Source organism: Myotis davidii, unplaced genomic scaffold, assembly GCF_000327345.1.
Source record: "Myotis davidii unplaced genomic scaffold, ASM32734v1 scaffold449, whole genome shotgun sequence".
NCBI classification, from domain to species: domain Eukaryota; kingdom Metazoa; phylum Chordata; class Mammalia; order Chiroptera; family Vespertilionidae; genus Myotis; species Myotis davidii.
In genome coordinates, this window is record NW_006383007.1 from 4,317,889 (window position 1) to 4,335,142 (window position 17,254).

Sequence of the window (17,254 nt, forward strand, 5' to 3'; positions counted from 1 at the left end):
CTTGGTCACAGTAAAGTCCGAATCACGGCGGTGGGCTTCGCTCTCACAGTTCATAGCGTGTTCCTCGTTCACTGAATCCTCAGCCAACCACTGGGTAGTGATGGAGTTTTTGTGGGGAAGTTCTATCCTCGAACACACGTGTTCCCACAGGTCACCCAGGGTCAACCTCTGCACAGCTTCCATCCAATTAGACGACACACTGTACATTCAAGAGTATTAGTGCCAGGTTCAGAACTTCCTCAGGAGCTGGTTCCAAGCCCTTGGGATCTGAAGGCAACTTCGGGAGTTGGCATTATTCCCATAATACATTTGGCCTGCTCTACCCTATGGTAGGGTGATCGCAATGTGTGAAACGTAAAGAGAATGAAGAGCAGGGAGTACTGGGAGAGAGGGGGAAAAACTGGTGATCATACACAAACTTCTTGCTCTGTCGTGCATATATTTTCAGTGTAACAGCGTGTGTTTTGACATGTAAGTGCTTGTGCTTTTTTGTTACAGAGATAACTCGCCCTGGAAAAACTCATTTGGCAAATGTGGCCACGAACGTGTGTGTGTGTGTGTGTCTGTGTCTGTGTGTGTGTGTGTGTGTGTGTGTGTAAAATGTGTCATGAGGTTACGTGTCAAGTCCAGTGGGTGTGCCCTCCTTGCCCCTCCCCCACTGTCACACCCAGCTCACCAGCAAGGAAAAACTGATAGGTTACACCTGGTCAGTTTGATATTCAGAAGCTTCAGACAGGCTTTCTGAGAAGCTTAGGAAATTCTCTTGGTACTCAGAACAAACAATCTCGTAACGGTAATGCCGGAACTCCACAGCGAAGGTGCCAAAGTAGGACAGGAAGCACATGACCAGGCCCCACTGGACCCTGGCAGCGTACATGTGGATGCCTTGGGCCATGAGAATGAAGTCTGGGGAGGAGCAGTCAAGGAAAGTACTTCTAACAGCCATGTGAAAACTGGGCTCTTTTCTGGGCAGAGACAGGTTACAGGAAAAGCTTGGCTCTGCCCCTCACTAGCAAGAGTTAGCGTGACAGAGCTTGCTGAACACGAACATACAGGAACAACACTTGATCACATTATCGAGCTCTTACTTTGTGCCAGACATGCTTCTAGGTCAGGGGTGGGCAAACTTTTTGACTCGAGGGCCACAATGGGTTCTTAAACTGGACCGGAAGGCCGGAACAAAAGCATGGATGGAGTGTTTGTGTGAACTAATATAAATTCAAAGTAAACATCATTACATAAAAGGGTACGGTCTTTTTTTTTTTTTTTTTTTTTTTTTTTTTTTTTTTTAGTTTTATTCATTTCAAACGAGCTGGATCCAGCCCGCGGGCCGTTGTTTGCCCACGGCTGTTCTAGGTGCTTTCATGGAAAATCTAATTTATAATCCTCCTAACAACACTAATAACATTAGTTCTTTGGTGTGCCTCAGGTGGTTGAGAGTCCTTCTTTGCACCAGACGGTTGCCGGTTCAATTCCCTGTCAGAGCATATGCCCAGGTGTGTAGAGAAGGCAGCCAATTGATGTTTCTCTCTCACATCGATGTTTCTTTCCCTCTCCCTCTCTCTCTAAGATCAATAAAAACATTTTTTTTTAAAATAGGGAAACTAAAAATAAATAAGAAATAAAGAAACTGAAGCCAAATGGGTAATTTGCCCAAGGTCACACAGGTTGTAACTGGTGGACCCAGGATTCAAACACAAGGACTCCGACTCCCAGGCCTTGCATTCAACCACTATACTCCACGGCTGCCTAATAAGCTGTGAGATTAGCAAGAGTCACAATACCAAAGTAAGTAGTTGGCCAGAAAAATAAAGTTATCTTTTTAAAAATCACTGCAAATGACTGGATGCATAGTCAACATTCTATCTGCAGAAACAATTTTGAACCTCCATACAAGCTGCATTTTTCTCTGCAGTGCTACTAATAATGTCTAAGTGGTCCCTCTTCCTTTTCTGTCTAGTTTTCACTATCGTATTTCAGACAATACTGTATAGGTTAGTTTCATTCATTCATGGTGTCATATTTAAAAATTGTACCTAAATGAATATATTTAATTAAAAAAAACACAGGTAAGATTCCTGTGCCTGAATATACATGGAGTATGTGTGTTGAGAAAGACTTAGTGAAAGAACAAGAGATCAAGGACTAAGTAACTGTATTTAGAAAAGGCAGAAATACCCCCTTAGAATTAGTTCTATTGTAAGAACTTAGACTTAAGATCTTGGGAAATTTTCAGCCAAACTTTGCTCTCCAGATTAGACCTGGGTCCATTCATCTGGGAACCAAGAAGTGGCTCCAAGTGTTCAGAAATAACATGGATCAGAATCACTTGGTATAAGCTCACACACTCAGAATAATTTAAAGTCTGTACATACTCTTCTGATTAAGGGTTCAAAATATTGCCAAAGCAATAGTATTACTTAGGTTAATGGGGAAGGAATGAATCTTCAAATCTCATACTGGCAGAGTTCTGACCTTTTCACTCAAAATATTTTATTAGGTTGCTAACAAAGTTTTTTGGCTTGATTTTCAAATACTTAAATGTTCTCTAATGCAACAGGAGAACTTCAAAAGAAAAACCAACCAAACAATAAATGACTTAATGGCAATTTGTGAAGGAAGAAGAAATAAAAGACTTCAAATACTCCACTACCTAAAGAACATCACTAAACACGAAATCTTTTTATATTTTAAAGCCACATTCTCTAAGGTGAGATCATGTATTGAACTGAGACTGACTTTAAATCAAGATCACCACATACTGTGTGATCTTGGGTAAACTGACCTCAGTGCTTCACTACTCTTACCTGTGAAGACTAAGGAAGTTGACACATCTAAAGCAAGCATGTCAAACTTGAGGTCCATGGGCCTCATGTGGTCCACACGAATATTTTTGTGGCCCAATCAATATAACGGTATGTAAGAAACATTTTAATAAAAATTTTGTAACTTAATTTTTACAATATCTTGTTATACATTATATATATAAAAAGAGGTAATATGCAAATTAGCCAGACACCATAACAGTCACGATTGGTCAGGAGGAGGCTGCGCATGCAGGTGAGGCCCAGAGCGGAGACAGAGACAGGGGGGTCTGCCTGAGCCGCCGCGTCGCACCAGCTCAGGCAGACCCAGAGCAGACACTGACAGGGGGGCCTGCTCCAGCTGCGGCACACCGGCAGTCCCACCTCTGCATGTGAACTGCAGAGGAAACACCTTTTCTGACCACTCATTGGCTAAGCTCCCGGTACGCCACTCACAGTGTTCTTGGTAACTTGGGTAACAGAATCCAAGAAGGTGATGTAGGGTTTTTCCACCTCACTCCTGGAGGAAAAAACGAAGGTCCGCTGCTGGAGGGGCTAAGAAATGTCATATTCTGCCCTTGCCGGTTTAGCTCAGTGGATAGAGCCTTAGCCTGCGGACCTCAGGGTCCGGGTTTGATTCTGATCAAGGGCATGTACCTACATTGCAGGCTCCTCCCTGGCCGGGGCCCAGGTCAGGGCTCACGCAGGAGGCAATCAATCGAAGTGTCCCTCTCACATTGATGTTTCTCTCTGTCTTTCCCTCTCTCTTCCATGCTCCCTAAAAATCAATGGAAAAATATCCTCAGGTGAGGATAAAAAAAAAGAAAGAAATGTCATATCCTATGAAAGAGGTATCTTGAAATTGCCTAAAGAGAGTTGTCATTTTTTTTGTGGTGAAGGAACTGGAGTCCATGTTGATGAAAACACCTTGGTGGCTGCAGCTGCTGGCAGTGGCAGCAGCAGTGGGGTGATGGGACTGGCGCCTTCCCCTGATCAGCCAGTTGCCTCCCGCAGAGGAGTGGGCTGTCAGTAGGACATCCCCTGAGGGCTCCTGGACTGTGAGAGGGGCAGGCTGGCCTGAGGGACCCCCCTCCAGTGCACGAATTTCATGCCCTGGGCCTCTAGTTATTAATAACGAACTACAACATTCACTAATGACTGATTACTATAATCGTGTTGCATTCATTTCCCTTATGCGCAGGTGCACCATTTCTCCCCACTAATACTAGCAGCGAATATTTTTGCAGCCAATTGCCACGTCATTAGTCTTGTACTGACTTGTTTGGTGTGTGCAACAGAAAATATTTTGCTTTCGGAGACAAAGAAAAATAGGTTTATTTGCATTACGCTTATTAATTTGTGCAGTTTATTCAGTGTCTGGTAAGTTAATGTTAAAGAAAAATATTAATTTTTATTAAAATGTTCTATTAATTTATGTTGACGATTACTCATTTATTTCAGCCCTTTGTATTCAGCATGTCTCTATCAAAATAAACCTACGTTTCTATGAAAATTGAAGCTTTTGTTTTTTTGCGGCCCACATCAACTTAAACCTTGTTTAGTTGGTCCATGTTAGCCTTTGAGTTTAACATGCTTGATCTAAAGTATTTAGGATAACCCCGGGCACATTATTAGTGCCCAGTAAATATTGGCTGCTGTGTGACTGAAGATGTGTAATTGTGTTACCCATACAGTCTACCATCTAGGAACCTTGTTCCCTTCTTTGGTTTCCTATGCGAGTGAACATTTATGATCACTCCACCCCATGGAATGAGTAAGCAATCTGATCGGTGGGATTGAAATTGGCTGGCCCATTGGGCCATGCCACCAGTAGGTGAAGTCACTGTGCTCCATCGTAGACTAGTCTCTCTCTCTCTCTCTCTCTCTCTCTCTCTCAACCCTCTCTTTTCTCTCTGATCTGTTTGGGGTTAAACTGAGTGAAGCGCCCTTCTCTTCCTTTCCCTGGTTTCTCTACTTGTTACTGGGTGGATAAATTGAATGCCAAGGTGTGAGATGAAGGCCTGCGGCATTTTCCTTTCCAAATTTATCAGGAATAAAGGCTGATTTCTCCCCATTTGGATCCTTGTGTCTGTTCACCATTTGTTTAATCTCTGAGGGAGGAAGGGAAATAAACAGCACGTCAAAACCTCAAAAATATGTTTTAGGACAAACTATACCTGCAGTGTGGTAATCTAATTCTTGAATTTGTTTCCTAAAAAAGCTTATTTTCCTGAAAGATATAAATGTATTTGTTCCTTGAAATTCATGTTAGAGTGAATAAATTGTAGGGCCATTAATAAAGTTAAATGAAATTTTTTCAAGATTGAGGGGGGAAAATCACAATTCTCTTTTGGTTGACGATTCTGTATTTCTCACAGAGGGAAACTTTTACATCATTAGTAATTAGGAGAGTGCATGACCCCATGTCCACAGAGTGACACAATCTTGAGAAGGCAGAGCTTATTTTTATTTTCAGTTCTCCTCTTGGGTGTGAGAGTTTTTATTTTTATACCCATTATCTTTTCTGTTTTATCTACCATAAGATTATGAAATGATCTATCTATATCCTAACCAACCTGGAATGGCAATTTTCTCAGTTATCTGTATTTTAATCTCAGTGGCAAAGAGCCTGTTCGCATTCAAAGGATACAGAGGACCACACAGAGAGTGATCAATGCTGAGAGAATAACTCGTGGGATTCCAACTTTGCGTCCTTCATTCTTGATGTTGACTTTGAGTGTCAGTGCAGCCTGGATCCAGCACGTCAATGTGCCAAATCCAAAGGTCAAGGAGGTGCCAACATTATGGATTTCTTCATCGTTTGTGAGCTAAGGGATGAACAGATAAGAATGCGTGGAGGCCCATTTAGAAACAACATAAAAGCCAATGGAATAAGTTGGGGGTGGGGGGATAGTGATAGACCAACAATGAAATGATGAGTTTCAGAAAGATTCGAGTCCTTCATCTCCACTGGCTCCTTGGGTCAGTTCTCAGTTGATTTGAACTCTGAGGGGAAGAAGAAATAAACAGTACCTACAAACCTCAAAACTTTTGTTTGAAAAAACATACAAGGCAGTGCTAATCTATTCCTTGGATTTATTTTCCAGAAAAGCTTTTTAGAAAAGTAAAAGAAAAAGGCAGTAAAGTTATACCCCCAAAATAGAGAAATGTCAAAGTTTCTACAAACATACACCCCAAACTTTGTTTTTTAGACTAAGAAATGAGCCCTGGGATCTGTCTGTGTGCTTACTGACTGAGGAGGACCAAATCTAAAGAGGTCATTATTGCACTGGCATAGACAACTAGTAACACGCAGACTGTCCATTACTCCTGCAAAACTGGCCTGTCCATATAGTGTGACCACTTCACTGTTCACTGTTTGGTCACACTATATGGACAGGCCAGTTCTGCAGGAGTAATGGACAGTCTGCGTGTTACTAGGTTTGTTTTGTTTTCCTGTTATAATAAAACTGCCTCTGAGCTTTTGCCATATCTGTAGACCCATTAAAGGACAACAGTGTTTGAAGATTTGTGGCCACAGCATTTATAGAGCTAACGGGTTAAAGGAGACCCATTTGAGTTATTTCCATTGGGTGTGAGAGATGTAAACTCCCTAAATCATCACCCACTGATTTATAACAGTCATTTTTATGGGATAGAAAACAAACTTCAATCTATACTTTTTGTAATTTTTAAAAGTTTGAACCATGTAACTATATTATCTATTTTTTAAATTAGGTTAAAATAATAAATGACTAGGGAGGCAGGGATATCATTTGTCACTTAAGGCACCTTTCGTAATTACATATATTTTAAAATACATATTTAGGAAAATAAAAATCTATTTTGAAGAGGTAGTTTTTAAAACATGGTGAAAGCCCTGGCCAGTAGCTCAACTGGTTAGAGCAGTAGTCTGCAAACTGCGGCTCGCGAGCCACATGCGGCTCTTTGGCCCCTTGAGTGTGGCTCTTCCACAAAATACCGACTTCTCTATCTGTCAAAAAATTCTGGTTTAATGAATTATCAGGACTGAGGGTCAGGATAATAGACACTCTGAGAATCTACTGCCATATTTTCTTGGATGTCTATGCCATTTGGACTTCACTCAATAGAAGGGGGAGATATGTCCAGGATCAGGTGTTTGACAAGAGCTAAGTGTCCGGCAGCAATACACAGCACAGGCGGGAGGATGCTGGGAGGGAGTGGAGGCAGGGAAATCAGACGACTACGATAACACCGCAGCGGTCTCCTTGTCTATTCTGCAAATGAGGCCATGCAGGTCAAGAGTTGGGTGATGGCCGAAACTGGTTTGGCTCAGTGGATAGAGCGTCGGCCTGAGGACTGAAAGGTCCCAGGTTCGATTCCCGTCAAGGGCATGTACCTGGGTTGCGGGCACATCCCCAGTAGGAGATGTGCAGGAGGCAGCTGATCGATGTTTCTCTCTCATCGATGTTTCTAACTCTCTCTCTCCCTTCCTCTCTGTAAAAAATCAATAAAATATATTTTAAAAAAAAAGAGTTGGGTGATGGCATTGGCAAAGGAAATTATTCTTAAACGTGGTGACCTTGGGCTTCTAAGTTTCTGGGAAGAAGAGTTAGTGTATCTTTACACAAGTCATAGGTGTTCTAGAGAAATTCTGGGTTTTCAACTTGAGATTGCTCATCTGAAATGCAAGCTTTCATGTTAAAAGGAGCTCAGTGTTTAATAATAGGCAAGGATCCTGTTAGTTTTCTAGAAAGGTACATCAGGATACAATTTGTGATGAAAGACAGTATAAAGCATTTTGCAACCTTTTGTAGAAAATATACAGTGATATTTGTAGTTATTTTTCCCGGCAGCTGTGCTGTGTTTCCAACGCATAGTGAGCACCTTCCAGTGTGCAATGCAGAGTTAGGCAGGCCAGGCTGAGAGACCATACAGGCTGACTGCTGGAGAAGCTGTGCATGGTAGGAACCATTATTAGCAATGTTTTGAAAGATTCATGCAGAATGATATGGGCCACACAGTGACTGTCCCTCAGTGGCTGTGATTATCATGTAGGAGAAGTGTGAGACGGAGGTGGAAAAAGGCCAAAATGAAGTACCTGAAAATTACCAAGTAAGGTCATTCCAAAGGAAGACAGACACAGGGCCACCAATCCACTAATATTCAGCCATGGGTTTAAAACCTTTGGTTTCAGTTGTATGAAGCGCAGAACAGCTACCACAAGAGCTAGGGAATAAAAGAAAGTGTTAAAATAGAAAAACCGAAATCAGACACTCAGACGATGAGGCAGAGTTCCAAAGCAAAATTAAACCTTTCACCACAGTACATTTTTAAATCTCCGAGATGACAGTTTTTACAAGAAATGTTTCATGCGGTGCTTACCATTGTTCAGCTGTTTTATTGTACCGAACCTGGGGGAAGCAGAGAGGACCTGAAGCAGCAAGCAGCGCTATATGTTTGTCATTTGGGTGATGCAAGGATGATAAGACCATTCATAGTGTTCTCAGGGTTTTCAGAAATGAGGGCAGCACAGGACAGACTGGCTTAGGAGGCACTGCAGAAGCTCGACAGCCCCTGGCAGGGAAATTCAGACTGAATCATCCTTTAGCTTAGAGCAGTGTTAGAGCAGACAGGGCAGAAACACACGGGATAGAAGACAGGTCTGTACAAACCTGCTGGTTCCTGTCCCAGAAATCATTTCTGCGGATGGAAGGAAGGTAAGGCAAGTGCACAAATCCCTTTACTACTGGTTTACTCCTGCTTCCCTCTGGCTCCACCTGGAGGTGTTCATGGACGAAGGAGAGCAGCTACAGCAGTGGATCTCAAACTTGGCTGCACATTAGAATCACCTGGAATCTTTTTAAAATCCTGATTTCTGGGCCTCATCCTCCGGAAATTCTGTTTCTTTGTTACTAATGTTGTGGCCCCACCCCATAACACAGAAACAGAATTTCCAGAGGATGAGGCCCAGAAATCAGGATTTTAAAAAGATTCCCAGGTGATTGTAATGTGCAGCCAAGGTTGAGAACCACTGAGCTACAGCAACCAAGAGACGAACTATGAATTTTAATATAGTGGATTTGGGTGTCTGGTATGTATTTAAAATCACACTGATTATATTAAGAACTCTCAATTATTCCAAATGAGGTTAATTACTTATTTTAAAACACCACTCTATCTTTTTGCAGTAAATTGTCATTTCAGACCCCGAAGAAAGAGTGAAGTCAGTTACTTAGATTTCAAATCTGACTTCTAACAGTAACCTTGAGGATGGTCCATACTTAAGCCACAAATCTAAGAATCCCCTTTATACTGCTTAGTGCAAGGATATTTCCATATTTATACAAATAGCTGAGAGAGATTAGTTTATGAATGATAAAAAGACACTTGCAATTAATGTAAATTATCTATACATATAAAAGCCTAAGAGACTGGATGACCAGCGGGTAGCTATGACATGCACTGACCGTCGGGGGCAGACACTCTACGCAGGAGCTGTCCCCTGGTGGTCAGTGTGCTCCCACAGCAGGAGCACCGCTCAGCTGACAGACAGGTGCCAGAAGCTGGCTCATGGCTGGCGAGCGCAGCTGTGGTGCTGCAAGCCTCTTCCATGGACACTCTCCCTACACATCGTGGGGCCAGGATGAGTGGGAATGGCATGGCGCCCAGCCTGGGCTCAGCTCCTCCCTCGCTGCCGGCTGCTTCCCACACTACTCCGTGCTGTGCGGGATCGATGTGGACAGTGGGCTAGAGCCCAACGAGCTGGCAGGTATGGCCAGGCTACAGCGGTGCAGAGGTCCACTGATCTGTGCACTGGGCCTCTAGTATCTACATAAAAGGAAATGCACTTATCATTTCCTAAAACAATTTATTTTGACATTAAGGTTTAGCAGGGAAGACAATTAGAAATTCAAGAATTACCCTACTTAAGCAATTAAGTAGGTAATTGCATGCTAAAGGTTTTACAGCAATCACAGGCCATTACTAGTAGCCATTAAGAAAGAAAACCCATCCATAAATTTGCATTTCCAAGTATGCTAAGTTTCATAGCTTCAAGCTACAAAGTTAAGCTCAGTGAGTTGACATTCACTTTCAAGTACCTCTGATCAAAGAGTGGTCTACAACTTGGACAATATTTGGATTTGGGAAACAAAATAGAAATAAACTATAACTTATGCAATCTCAAATTTCTGTTCTGATTTAGCTTTTAGTATATTCATGCTTTAGCTAATGCCCACTATTGATTATAATATTAATAAACTACACTTGAATTGACAATGGTTTTCCAACCTCCTTGTTTGAGGAACCTAGTTAGGAGTTATATTATATTAGAAGTCCATTTTAAAAAAATATATTTTTATATGTATTTCAGAGAGGAAGGGAGAGGGAAATAGAGAGAGAGATAGAAACATCAATGATAAAAAAGAATTATTGATCAGCTGCCTCCTGCATACCACCTACTGGGGATCGAGTCTGCAACCCAGGCATGTGCCCTGACTGAGACACACTGGCTGGGCGGAAGTCTATTAATAATGACAATAACTACCCTAGAGGATGAAAAAATTAGTGCAACTTATTGCTTTTTAGGATGGGAAATAGGAGGAGGAAATGGGGAGAGAAGAAATTCAACATAAGCACTCTGACACAAAGTGGCCATCAGATAAAGAAGATTCAATCCAGAAACCCAAATACAGGGCACCATGGGAGACATGTGCTAAGTAATCATTTGTGGACCCTGGTCAGGGAATAAGGACAAAATACTTAGACAGCACATTTCGTTTCTTTTGAAGATGACTAGTGGGAAGTATCCCTCTGGGAGCTCTCTGGTTGCCATGTAGTTGGAAGAGGATCCTGCTGGAACTTCGGCCTAAGCGCTAAACTGCTGCTGACGTCGACCCATCCAGTCTGTTCCACTATGTCCAGAAGAAGAGTCGAGGGCCATTCTCTGACTTGCCCGTTTCTCTCCAATAAAAATGGGACATGTATCTGTCTCTTGGTCTCAGCCTTCCCATAGGGATGATAAAAATCCTCTTATCATGAACAGACGATGAAATTGAGCAGGAAACAGAAACCTACTTGAAGACAGGAACTCAACCCAACAATCTGAACTTCCAGAATTGCATTCTCAACCCACACTTTGCCCTTTTAACCTATCGATTCCACTATTAACCCTCTCAGATGAGGTATAACTTCCTTTTAGAGCAGACTCTAGGTGAATTTTAGGTGCAAATAATTAGGCTTAAAGGGAAGCAGACTCGACCCATCTGTTACAAAGTTCATTTCCAACCAAGCAGTGGTTTAATTATACCTTCTTGAAAAAGGCTTCTGGGCAGTTGGGCAATTTCAGAGCCATCTTGATATATGCTCACCAATTTTTAGATTTTATCAACAGTTTTAGACAAGATTTTTAAAACCCACCCTCCTGTTGTTTTTTGGTGTTTAGAATAATCCTTTGCCCTACAGGTGTCTCCCATTTAATTTCTCTAGTGCAGTGGTTCTCAACCTTGGCTGCACAGTAGAATCACCTGGGAATCTTTTTAAAATCCTGATTTCTGGGCCTCATCCTTCGGAAATTCTGTTTCTTTGTTACTAATGTTGTGGCCCCACCCCATAACAAAGAAACAGAATTTCCGGAGGATGAGGCCCAGAAATCAGGATTTTAAAATGATTCCCAGGTGATTCTAATGTGCAGCCAAGGTTGAGATCCACTGCCCTAGTGTAAAAGAACACAAATATTTTTTACATTGCTTATGTTCTTCACTAATTTTTTTTAAATTTGAGGCTGATTGGGTTCTTAAAATTTAATTCAAAAGAACAACTCTTCACTGCCGTGCTAAACTGGGACCTCGCCAAGTTCTTTTTGTTTGGCTTAGTTCTACTGTTTATGCATCAATGATTCCTCTTTATGACTGCGGTAGAATGTGAAAATCAAGATGCTTTGGCTGAAGGAGGGAGAGTGGCTGCTTTTAGGTGACTGAAGTCATTCAGTGATTAGCTTTATCCTGGAAACTCTCCAGGGCAGAAAAATAATATTCTGTTTAAGAAATTTGTCTGAGCCTTAGCTGGTTTGGCATAGTGGATAGAGCATTAGCCCATGGACTGAAGAGTCCTGGGTTCAATTCAGGTCAAGGGTACATACCTAGGTTGCAGGCTCAATCCCTGGCCCTGGTTGGGGTGCACGTGTGAGGCAACCAATTGATGTGTCTCTTTCACATTGATGTTTCTCTCTCTTTCTCTGTCTCCCTCCACACTTCCACTCTCTCTAAAAGTCAAAGGAAAAATATCCTCGGGTGAGGATTAACAATAACAACAACAACAAAACACGCCAAAGAAAAGAACTTTGCCTTAGGTATCTCCCCCTTCCCCAGGAGAAATAAAGTGTTGACTGAGGACAAAGAGCATAACTAATTTGGTAAAGAAAATAACTGAGCATTTGATCTTCGATTGGTCCATCAAAAAGATAAAAGATATTTGGTAACTAGTTTTAATCAATGCTACACCAGCTCATTTGTAGATTGTAAATTATAATCTACTAGAGGCCCAGTGCACAAAATTTGTGCACTTGGACAGGGGGGATTGGTCCCTCAGCCTAACCTGCACCCTCTCGCAGTCCAGGAGCCCTTGGGGGATGTCTGACTGACAGTTTGCCTAAGCTGTCAGTCGGACATCTTTAGCGCTGCTGCAGAGGCAGGAGAGGCTCCCGCCACCGCTGCTGTGCTTGCCAGCCGTGAGCCAGGCTTCTGGCTGAGCAGCACTCTCCCTGGGGGAATGCCCTGACCACTAGGGGGCAGCTCCTGCATTGAGCATCTTCCCCTGGTGGTCAGTGAGCGCCATAGCAACCGGTCATTCTGCCGTTCGGTTGATTTGCATATTAGCCTTTTATTATATAGGATGCAGCTGACAAAAAGCAGTTACTTATAGGCAGTGCAGGTTGTTTCTTAAAGTCATGTATGTCATCTAAGGTAATAGTCTGAGGTTGAACAGAATGAGCCTGGGGAGATGGACACGCCCATGGTTCCAAGCAAGAATCAACAGTAAACGAACTTTCACCCCCAGTGTTGATAAATAAATAATTGTTGGTTTACTCCCACTGAACACTAGCCATAATCAGTCTGTGTCTACCAGATGGCCCTAAAAATGATGAAAGATAATAAAGAATAAACACCGGATGCTGCAATACTTTAGAGCAGGAAAGCTAGTAAAAACTTCATTGCTCCTTGGTGGAGTGGGGAAGGACGTGTAGTGATGAGTGTCATCTGGAAGAGAGGAACTGGTTTTCATTACTTTTTTTTGGGAAATGCTTTTATAACTAGTTAATCATAGCTTTATAATGGGATACATTTGTGAGCTGTTCAAACTGGTATTTTTTAGATGATACACTAAGGACTACTGGGAAATAACTGATTTTTCCTAAGGATATGAAGGAAACAGTATGTGACTTCCAACGTGTTCATTTGTTTCTTTAAAGCCCAATGGAGGACAGACAGATGTGACAGCTTTTTCTATAAGGGCACCCTCCTCTGCATCATGATTGGATGAGGTAGCATTTGCAAAGCTCACATCATTGTGCCTGGAATCTAAATGACAATCATTAATTATTGTTATTATTGCGCCTGTGGGGATACTCATATGAGTAGGTAGCCACCTGCAGGCCTACATGGTGTGATTGCAGAGGGGTTGGGAAAGGTCCCTAACACTGCGATGGAAGATGCACTTTTGGGGCTTTGTGCTCTATTAAATGCAAATATCTCCTTAGCAGTCCTGTATGCCGTGGTACGACTAAGTTGATTAGATCTTTTCAGAAGAGTAGTAGGGCAAGTATAAAGCTCCTGGCAACTCCGAGTGAAGGCACTAAAAACAAAACCCAAGGGACAAGGACGGGTCCAGGAGCTTCATTAAAGGTCAGCAACTCAGTCTAACCTTCTCCTTAGAGCTGGCAAAGCAGTTCCTGCCTCAGACCCTGCCTGCTCAGGGAATGGGACGTGCCTTGGGAAGCCTGCACAGGGAAAGGCTGGCTCAAGAGGCAATCTCATTAACCGTAGACAAGCCCCTCACAGGTTCAAGAGAGGCCTCTGGGCCTCACAGGCACGTTCTCCGTGTTTCTCACTTTTTGAACCGTCTGAGCTAACATTCTGCCTGGGTTGCATGTTGGAGCAACCCTCTACCTTGATTTTCCAATAAGGCCTACAAGTTTTCCCTTTTCTTATAGCAAACATTAAAAAAGAACACGTTAAGCCCAGCCAGCATGGCTCAGTGGTTGAGCATCGACCTATGAACCAGGAGGTCATAGTTCGATTCCCGGTCAGGGCACGGCCCCAGTGTGGGGCATGCAGGAGGCAGCCAATCAATGATTCTCTCTCATCATTGATGTTTCTATCTCTCTCTTTCCCACTCTCTTTGTCTCTGAAATCAATTAAAATATATTTAGAAAAAAAAAAGAAAAAAACATGTTAAGAGTGAATTGAGCTAAGAACCATATGATTTCACTCATATGTGGGATATAAAACTAAAACTCATGGACACAAACAGCAGTATGGTGGTTGCCAGAGGGAAGCGGGTAGGGGATGTAAGAGGTTCTAATATATGGTGACCGGAGAAGAATTGACTTTGAGTGGTGGGCACACAGTGCAATATACAGATCTTGTAATGTAGAAACCTACACCTGAAACTGTACGACCATATTAACCAATGTCACCCCAATAAATTTAACATAAATAAAAATTAAAAATAAAAAGCCAAACCAAAAAAGGTGAGTAGAGATATTTTGGGTGGGGTGGGAGGCTTTGTACTTAGATGAAATAACAGGTCACCTTTTAGGAAGACAGATGCCAAAAAGGCTGAATACTTCCTCAGTAATAATATCACCTTCATCTCACATAGAGTGAAAAATCTCATCTTCCAAAAGAACCCTTTCCAGAAAACCACTGCTGAAATATTCAGTTGTCACTGGCCTGTCCCCCACAGCATGCTAATGATGACAGCTGGTTGACCCTCTGAAAGACACTAGGAAGGCCTGGCCTTGAGGAGAAGGCTGGTTGGAAAAGAACAGGGAGCATGGTTGGTTCCCACGATCCCCAGAGGTCCACCAGGTCATAGAAGCTCTCACAGAACAAAGGAGACCAGATATTAAATGAGGGTCTTGGGCCCCAAAGAAAAAGTGAGGATTTGGGGCCAGACATGAGTATAACAGTTTTCTTTCTTTCTTTTTTATTTTTAAACTAGAGGCCTGGTACACAAAATTCATGCACTACGGGTGGGTGTCCCTCATGCAGCCTGCACCCTCTCCAATCTGGGACCCCTCGGGGAATGTCTGACTGCCGGTTTAGGCCCAATCCCACAATCTGGGACTGCTGGCTCCTAACCACTCACCTGCCTGCCTGCCTGATTGCCCCTAACCGCTTCTGCCTGCGAGCCTGATCACCCCCTAACAGCTCCCATGCTGGCTTGATTAACACCTAACTGCTCTCCTGCCAGCCTGATCACCCCGAGGTGCCCTCCCCTGTTGGCCTGATCTCCCCTCCAACTGCCCTCCCTTGCTGGCCTGATCTCACCCCCAAATCCCCTCCCTGCTGGCCAAATAGCCCCCAACTGCCCTCCCCTACAGGCTTGGTCCCCCCCCAACTGCCCTCACCCAGATTTGGTTCTGATTGGTCGGTTTCTATGCCAGTCAACATCTCTGGGCCTATCAACAGGGACTGACCAGAAAGGTGGGGCTGATCAGCAGCCCTAGTGGAGGCCTGGAGAGAAATGGAGGCAGGGCTGCTAGAGAGAAAGAGAGAGGCAAGTGCTGATCAACAGCTGCCACAGAGGCTACGGATCAGACCCTGCTTCTCTCTTCAGGCCTCTCTCCAGGCCTGATTCGCAGTTCCCTCAGCAGTCAGTGCTGGGTCACTGTGACTGCAGGACTAACTTCCAGCTGGTTGAGCCTCAGGTAGTGACAGACCCAGGGTTTTTATATATTAGGATATTTTTTTATTAATCTCAGAGAGAGAGAAAGGGAGAAGGAGAGATAGAAACATCGATTGGCTGCCTCCTGCACGCTCCCTCCAGGGGATTGTGCCTAAAACCCAGGCCCTGATCATGAATCAAACTGTGGCCTCCTGATTCAGGGTCAATGCTCAACCACTGAGCCACACTAGCTAGGCTTTTCTTTTCTTTTTTTAAACTATGTATCCATGTGCCAGCTTGATATGTATATAGGATAGTCACAGGGGAGAGCATCACCTTTAAATTTAAAAAACAGTATCTACACATATCAATATTTATCACAGAGCCTAGGCATTTTTCATTTTTGCCAGTGAAAAAATAAAGCATCTTTTTAAAGCAAACATATTGCACAATATTACATTCTCATGCAAGATTTTGTGATATGTGAAATATATTATTTCATGCAGCAAAAGAAATAAAACCAAGAATACACTGAAATGATAAAGATGATAAAGAGATGAGAAAAATGAAAGATAAACAAGGTGAACATAAAAGGATTTATGAGAAAAGATACCCTCAAAACAAAAAGCTTCCCCATGATATGATCCCAAATTATCAACTAAGCCTGCCATGCTTTTGATATGGGCCTGGAAGAACTGAAGATAAATAGAAATGTACCAAAGCACATAAAGCATCCTTTATTATTTTCTTACCTAGGAAAGCTGCCATGTTCATGACTTGACTAAACACACAGCTTGCAGGAGGTTGATCACCTGCAATACTTGAAAAATATGAAATTTTTTTTATTACTGTGTTAAAGTCTATAACCCTCTACAAAGGACTAAAATTCAAATGCTGAAATCCTAATTCCCAATAAAATAGTATTAGGAGGTAGGACCATTGGGGGTAATTAGGTCATGAGGGTGGAGCCCTCACGAATGGGAGTAGTGCCCTTACAAAAGGGACCTCTCTCGTCCTCTTTCCATCCTGTGAGGATACAGTGAGAAGATGCTAGTCTGTAACCCAGAAGAGGGCCCTCATCAGGGCCTGACCATGCTGGCACTCTCTTCTTGGACTTCTAGCCTCCAGACTATGTGAAATAAATTTGTTACTTATAAGCCATCCATTCTATGCTACTTTGGTAAGTAGCCCAAATTAAGGCACTCCTCCTGTAACTTTTTCATAGATCAGAAGAGAATTATGAAATTACCTTATATATGGTGCATGCTTCACACCAGGTTTTCTGGAAAACAGAAAACGTAGATATTCAGGTTAAGTACAGTCATCTGTGCACAGTTCAATCTCACCAATTGCAAAGTTTTTGTTAGGTCTATTGGTGAACAATGAATTACCCAGAGATAAACCTTACCTTTCAGCTGAATTTAATGGGTAAATTTTGTCATCTTCCACAGCTATAAAGTATCTATGAAGGAAGAACAATAAAAGTTTATAAAACAAAGACTTTTTTTTAAAAAAAAACACAAGAATAATTTGTTTCCCAGTTTTATTAGACAAACCACATTAGATCCTATTTATCT

At 42.5% G+C, this 17,254-nt stretch overlaps 1 protein-coding gene across 1 annotated transcript in view; it reads right to left on the reverse strand.

Annotated features, from left to right (window-relative positions):
• Positions 1 to 583: 583 nt before the first annotated feature.
• The window catches only part of TMEM150C (transmembrane protein 150C), an 81,308-nt gene continuing 64,637 nt past the window's right edge, over positions 584 to 17,254 (reverse strand). Inside the window, exons 3-8 of the mRNA XM_006778203.2 lie at positions 17,086 to 17,139; positions 16,927 to 16,959; positions 16,430 to 16,497; positions 7,888 to 8,015; positions 5,455 to 5,632; positions 584 to 906 (exon numbers count right to left, since the gene is read on the reverse strand). Coding sequence (XP_006778266.1) covers positions 698 to 906; positions 5,455 to 5,632; positions 7,888 to 8,015; positions 16,430 to 16,497; positions 16,927 to 16,959; positions 17,086 to 17,139 — 670 coding nt within the window. The 3' untranslated portion in view covers positions 584 to 697. The remainder of the gene's footprint in view (positions 907 to 5,454; positions 5,633 to 7,887; positions 8,016 to 16,429; positions 16,498 to 16,926; positions 16,960 to 17,085; positions 17,140 to 17,254) is intronic.